The sequence below is a fragment of the Euprymna scolopes genome, chromosome 13, assembly GCF_053919585.1.
Source record: "Euprymna scolopes isolate OS-2025 chromosome 13, ASM5391958v1, whole genome shotgun sequence".
In the NCBI taxonomy this organism is placed as follows: domain Eukaryota; kingdom Metazoa; phylum Mollusca; class Cephalopoda; order Sepiida; family Sepiolidae; genus Euprymna; species Euprymna scolopes.
In genome coordinates, this window is record NC_136494.1 from 44,198,097 (window position 1) to 44,205,458 (window position 7,362).

General features: G+C 49.4%; 1 protein-coding gene across 1 annotated transcript; it reads left to right on the forward strand.

Annotated features, from left to right (window-relative positions):
• The first annotated feature begins 952 nt into the window (after window positions 1-952).
• Window positions 953-1,834, forward strand: LOC145292237 (uncharacterized). Its single transcript, XM_080138560.1, has one exon. The coding sequence runs from the start codon at window positions 953-955 to the stop codon at window positions 1,832-1,834; it is 882 nt and encodes a 293-aa protein (XP_079994686.1).
• The last annotated feature ends 5,528 nt before the right edge of the window (window positions 1,835-7,362 follow it).

Genomic DNA, 7,362 nt, shown 5'->3' on the forward strand with positions numbered 1-7,362 from the left:
TAGCAGTCCAGTCCACCACCACTACCGTGGCTCCGGTCTCCACACCGTAGAAGTCCACCACCACTACTGTGGCTATGGTCTCCACGCCGTAGAAGTCCACCTCATCACCACGACTCTGTCCGTACCTGATGAACACTGAACCCTCAGTGTTGCCAATTCGCCGTCCGTACCTCTCATACACTGACACCTTACTCAGTGACCGTCCGATCTGAGCGCCTGTCCGTACCTGATGAACACTGAACCCTCAGTGTTGCCAATTCGCCGTCCGTACCTCTCATACACTGACACCTTACTCAGTGACCGTCCGATCTGAGCGCCTGTCCGTACCTGATGAACACTGAACCCTCAGTGTTGCCAATTCGCCGTCCGTACCTCTCATACACTGACACCTTACTCAGTGACCGTCCGATCTGAGCGCCTGTCCGTACCTGATGAACACTGAACCCTCAGTGTTGCCAATTCGCCGTCCATTCCTCTCTTAAACCCGAGGCTAACGCACCAGTACTATCCCAGTCGGACCCAGGTCGACCAATCACCCGCACCAGTTATCACGCCGACTTCTCCGACGTCATCTCAGCGTTCCAGCCTACAGCGAACCAACAAGCATCCCCCTGTCAGAGTACACCAGCAACGGATCCCGGACCAACGTCGCCCAGTGAGAAAATTCGCATTTTTGCCACCCTTTCGTTTGCTTAAATAAAAGGCGAATCGTCGTTTTTAACTAAACCTCCCGAGTTTTGTCATTCTTCTTTGCCTAGCATGCTGTTCACCTTTTGCCTGTGTTTATTTTGTTAGTTGTTGGGTCGATTGTCTCCGGACGGCCGGCCCCCGCAACAAGTGGTGACCCCGACGTGATACTTAACATAGGCAAAAACAGCTGGCAGAGAAGAGGGCTAAAAATACAGACGGACTCGACGCGACTCTCGATACGGGCAAACAACTGACACAGAAGATGGCGGAAGGCACCGAAGAACACGAAATTAACGCATCAACTCCCTTCATTCAACTACTGCCATATAACCCCGTGAACACCAGGAGTTGGTTTATTCAACTTGAGGCGATTTTTGCATCCAGGAGAGTCACACGCCAGGACACCAAATATGCCGCAGTGGTACAGGCCCTACCTGCAGCCGTTGTGGAAGAAGTGGAGGACATCCTGATGAATACACCCGAACACCTTCCGTACACCCACCTCAAAGATGCCATCCTTAAGCGCACAGGCCGCTCGGACGAAGATCTTATCAGAGACCTGTTCTCTCACGTGTCTCTCGGCGACAGAACCCCATCCCAGCTCTTGCGCCTTATGAAGAGTCGCCTCGGAAACAACACCATGGCCGAGCCTATTCTCCGAGGCCTATGGATGGATCGGTTGCCCTCGAACATCACTCAGGTTTTGGCCCTGGTTCCTATAGAAACTCCCCTGGAAGTGCTGGCCGATTCAGCAGACAAGGTCTATTCTCGGGGCCATGAAAGAGTCCACCAAGTGGACGACACCCACGAAAGAGTCCACCAAGTGGAAAGGACTCACCAAAGAGACCACCAAGGCGATAACAGCCCTCAAAGCCTTGCACGACGCTTCGAAGAGGAGATGGCCCAGATGAGAGCCGAACTCCAAGAGCTGAAACTCACCTTACTCCAGAGGCAACGAAACCCAGACACCCACACTCGCGGTCGAAACCCAGCCCCACGCACGCGTTATAGAAGCCGTACCCGCAGTTCGTGCCAGAGACGGAGCTATAACCCCAATGAATGCTGGTACCATCAACATTTCGGTGACCAAGCTCGCAAGTGTCAACCTCCCTGTATACGCCAAAGGACACAGGGAAACGAATAAACCAGCAGGCAGTGGCGACAACCCCTGCTGGTACACACATGCATAGTCGTCTTTTTTATGTATGGGACCAGAACAATGGCCTAAGATTTTTAGTCGACACCGGTGCAGCCATCAGCGTCATACCACCCACCAACAAGTCAAACCTAAGACCCGCCCCATTTCAACTTCGGGCAGCAAACGGTTCCATTATAGAAACCTACGGGAACCGAGAACTAACTCTGAATATTAAGCTTAGGCGTGACTTCAAGTGGTCATTCACGATGGCAAATGTCAAAACCCCCTTGCTCGGTGCTGATTTCCTGGCACACTACAACTTGGCCGTCCACATGAAGACAAGGACCCTATCCGACAACACCACATCGCTCAAGGTTATAGGGACCCCATCAAGTTGCAACACAACCGGGATTAGCGTAACAACTCAACACGACCCACGCTACGCGGAAATCCTGCGCCGGTACCAGGACATCACTCAACCTATCAAGCCTACCGACACAGGAGAACATCAAACCCAGCACCACATAAAGACCACTGGACAACCCGCATTCGCACGGCCACGACGACTCCCCCCACACAAGCTGGCATATGCCAAAAAGGTTTTTGAAGAGATGTTGGCGGACAACACCATCCGTCCCTCAGACAGTCCATATGCATCGCCACTACATTTGGTACCCAAGCCTGATGGGGAGTTCAGAGTCTGCGTGGACTACCGAAAACTAAACGCATCCACAGTGCCCGACCGGTATCCAGTTCCACACATCCACGATTTCGCATCAGGCCTACAGGGGGCTCGTATCTTTTCGAAGATCGACCTGACCAAGGCATACTACCAGGTACCAGTTGCTCCAGAAGACATACAGAAGACAGCCGTTACAACCCCTTTCGGGCTGTTTGAATTCTTAAAAATGCCCTTTGGACTACGTAATGCAGCCCAGACTTTTCAAAGACTCATGGACGAGGTTCTGCGTGGCCTGCCATACGTCTACGCCTACATAGACGACATCTTGGTGGCCAGCAGAGATGTGGAGACCCATGCAAAACACCTGGAAGAAGTGTTTCGCCGTCTGAAACACTATGGACTCCGAATCAACTCAGACAAGTGCGAATTCGGAGCACAGCATATAAACTTCCTAGGACACCACACCGATGCTCATGGGATCACTCCACTTCCGGCGAAAATAGAAGCGATACGGGATTTTCCCATGCCAACATCCATAAAACAATTACGACGTTTCTTGGGCATGGTAAACTTTTACCGACGTTTCATCCCCAAATGCTCAGATCTCCTCACACCCCTGACAAACGTCCTCCAGAGAAAAAACAAATCCATCACTCTGGAAGGGGAGCAAGTAAAAGCCTTTCACGCAGCAAAAGCTGCTTTAGCAAACTTCACAAAGTTGGCACACCTGAACGAGGACACCCGGACGCACATCTATCTCACTACAGACGCCTCAGATACTGGAGTAGGAGCTGTCGTGGAACAGGAGAGTGAAGACCAACGCAAACCTATAGCCTTCTTCTCCGCTAAACTTTCACCAGCTCAGTCAAGATATAGCACTTTCTCCAAAGAGCTGCTAGCAATCTACCTCGCTATCAAGCACTTTCGCCACCTACTCGAGGGCCGCAGTTTTACTGTTTTAACAGACCATAAACCTCTGACAACCTCTCTGTCCAACAACTCGGACAAATATTCTGCCCGTGAGATCAGGCACCTGGACTACATCTCCCAGTTTACCTCCGACATTCAATATGTCAAAGGCGAAAACAACACTGTTGCTGATGCCTTGTCCAGGTCCAACATCAACGCCTTGGAAGACAGCCCGCTCAGCCAGGACCGGATAGCAGAGGCACAGGACTCCGATACAACCCTCCCAGATGTGTTGGCAAACACATCCCTGCAGTTAAAGGAATTCCCGGCTCCCTTCAGTAGCAGAACCATTTACTGTGACACCAAACTGAGCCATCCCAGACCTTACATACCTCCAGCACTCCGAAGGCAGATCTTCAACCATCTCCACGGGATGTCACACCCCAGCAAACGGGCCACAGGAAAACTTATCACCGACCGTTTTGTTTGGCCAAATATGAACTCGGACATCCGGAACTGGGTGTCAACGTGTCTTGAGTGCCAAAAATGCAAGGTACACAGACACACAAGATCCCCACCAGGCACATTCAGCAATCCCGATGCTCGTTTCAGTCACATTCATATCGACATAGTCGGGCCCCTTCCAATGTGCCAGAATTACCAGCACCTCCTCACTGTTGTGGACCGTTTCTCCAGGTGGCCAGTGGCAGTTCCCATCAGAGACACCTCGGCTAACACGGTAGCAAAGGCCGTCCTGCAGGAGTGGATTGCAGTATTTGGTGTGCCCGGCATCATCACCACAGACCGCGGTGCACAGTTTCAGTCCCTACTCTTCCAGGAGTTTACCCAACTACTTGGCGTCAAGCACATCAAGACCACAGCCTATCACCCTTGCGCCAATGGCCTCGTGGAAAGATTTCATCGGACCCTGAAAGCTTCTATGACCACAAGACACCCCACCAACAACTGGGTGGACGAGCTACCTCTTATCCTCTTGTCAATTCGAAACTCACTGAAAGAGGACCTAGGTAGTTCCCCAGCAGAAGTAGTCTTCGGCACGACACTCTCTCTACCTGGCCAATACTTCGAGGATACCACGCCCAAACCTACTTCGGCAATTCCCTTCACTCAAGAGCTACGCCATAAAATGTCCCAACTCCAGTACTCACCACCCAGGCAACCATCATCACCAACCGTCCACATCCCTCACCAGCTGCAGGATTGCGAATATGTCTTCGTACGAAACGACGCAGTAAAGAGACCACTAACACCAACGTACCAAGGTCCATTTAAAGTCCTGCAGCGTACTGAAAAACATTTGACCATCAACCGAGGAAATCGGAACGACACCATTTCGATCGACAGAGTTAAACCAGCTTTCCTGGAAAAGACATCGCAAGGGGCAGAACCTGTCTTAACTCACCCAGACGCCGAATCAGCCCCAACAACAACACAATCACAGCCAGCTCGCCAAGAGACAGACCAAACGCCAGAAGCGTCCAGCCCTCCCACCAAACACACCAGGCGTGGAAGAAAGGTTACCTTTCCAAGTAGATATAAGACGTACATCTACCATTAGCGGATTATACCCAAGTATCCAGAGAGAGGGCATGACCATCAAAAAAAAAAAAAACAAAAAAAAAAAAAACATCATATTTGTAATTGAGTATGATCAATTATCCAGGGAGAGAGCCTTGTCGCGGCTAGGCCGCTAACAACAACAACAACAACAACGACAGCACAACAAACGACCAGCCTTTAACAGCCTCCGCCGAAATCAGCAGTAGCAGTAATGTCGGCGGCCGTCACGTGACTCCAGCGCCCCGTTGTAGGAAAGAAATTTAAAAAAGACATCTTTTCTACAACATAACAAAAACAACTAACTTTAATTTCCTGGAGAAACTTCGTGAAATACACACAACGAACTCCTCCAGCATCGACTGTTTGTTAAGAACATATCCGAGAATTAATATTAACTGTTGTTTAGAAATAGAAACAGCTGCCTGCCCGTCCCCGGTGACTGGCAGCCTCCTGAACATTTCGGCGATATTTCCACCATTCGCCAGCTTGGTTCCCATGCAAAGCTCCGCACTTGCTCACGGTTCCCCTACCGTTCGACGCTCGCGCAACTACTGTGACTCCAGTCCTTACACTGTAGCAGTCCAGTCCACCACCACTACCGTGGCTCCGGTCTCCACACCGTAGAAGTCCACCACCACTACCGTGGCTACGGTCTCCACGCCGTAGAAGTCCACCTCATCACCACGACTCTGTCCGTACCTGATGAACACTGAACCCTCAGTGTTGCCAATTCGCCGTCCGTACCTCTCATACACTGACACCTTACTCAGTGACCGTCCGATCTGAGCGCCTGTCCGTACCTGATGAACACTGAACCCTCAGTGTTGCCAATTCGCCGTCCGTACCTCTCATACACTGACACCTTACTCAGTGACCGTCCGATCTGAGCGCCTGTCCGTACCTGATGAACACTGAACCCTCAGTGTTGCCGATTCGCCGTCCATTCCTCTCTTAAACCCGAGGCTAACGCACCAGTACTATCCCAGTCGGACCCAGGTCGACCAATCACCCGCACCAGTTATCACGCCGACTTCTCCGACGTCATCTCAGCGTTCCAGCCTACGGCGAACCAACAAGCATCCCCCTGTCAGAGTACACCAGCAACGGATCCCGGACCAACGTCGCCCAGTGAGAAAATTCGCATTTTTGCCACCCTTTCGTTTGCTTAAATAAAAGGCGAATCGTCGTTTTTAACTAAACCTCCCGAGTTTTGTCATTCTTCTTTGCCTAGCATGCTGTTCACCTTTTGCCTGTGTTTATTTTGTTAGTTGTTGGGTCGATTGTCTCCGGACGGCCGGCCCCCGCAACACAGATGAGAAAACCTGGCATTCAAGTTGCTAAATGTCCAAATGGGGGATTTGGTGAACTTTGCAATGTAGTTGTTAGTCCAAAATCTGGCATCTTTGTTCAACCCATACAAATCTTTTGCTGAATTAGTAGAGTAAGTAAAAATGATTAAATATGTGTTGTAATGAAAGTGGGATGGGGTTAGTACAAGTGTGAGTGTCAATGAAAAGTTTGTTGCAAATTGTTTGATGCTTGCTCCTGTGCTAGCAAGTAGTAGTGAGTAAGAAATTATTTAGTGATAGTTTGTGCTTGTTTAAGAAAGTGTGTCAGATACAATGTTTTGGTCACCTTTTCTGTATTGTATTTCAGTTGAGAACTGTGAATCCAGATAATGAGATTTTCTGGGTTTGTATTTGTTCACGTGTGAAGATAATGTTAGTAGTTTATGGTCTCTGTAGATGGTGAATTGTTTGCTTTTGAGTACGATTACAAGATAGATTACTAAGAACTCCATTGAAAATGTGCTTTACTTTGATTGTGCTTGGCTGATCTTAGAAGAGAAGAAAGATACGAGTAACTTAGTGTTCTTCTGATGTAACCATTGCATCAGTGGTTAGAGTTAGTTTAGTCTAGACGTTTTCAATGAGGTATGTGAGCTTAGTATAATTTGTCAATGTGAATTTAGCTGATAGCCAGACGTCAAGAGGGTACAGGACATTGATGGGCACTGAGACTGGTAGATGGATGTCAGTGGGCACTGAAACAGGCAGCTGGACATCAGTGAACACTGGAACTGGTAGCTGGATGTTAGTGGGTACATAAATTGGTAGCCGGATATTGATGAACTTAGGAGCAAGGAGATGAATGTGAATGGGCACTGAATTTAGAGGCTAGAACCACTGAAACTGGTGCTGCAGGAAGAAGGAGTAAAAATAGAAACAGGAACTGAAGTGGCTGAGAGGGGAGTCTCGGAAGGTTAGCAGCAGTAGAGAGTTACGTGTATATCGAATTCAGATAGTTTGTGAGTCGTCCTTAAAAGAACAGTTTGAATTGCATTAATAGTTTGATAGTTAGC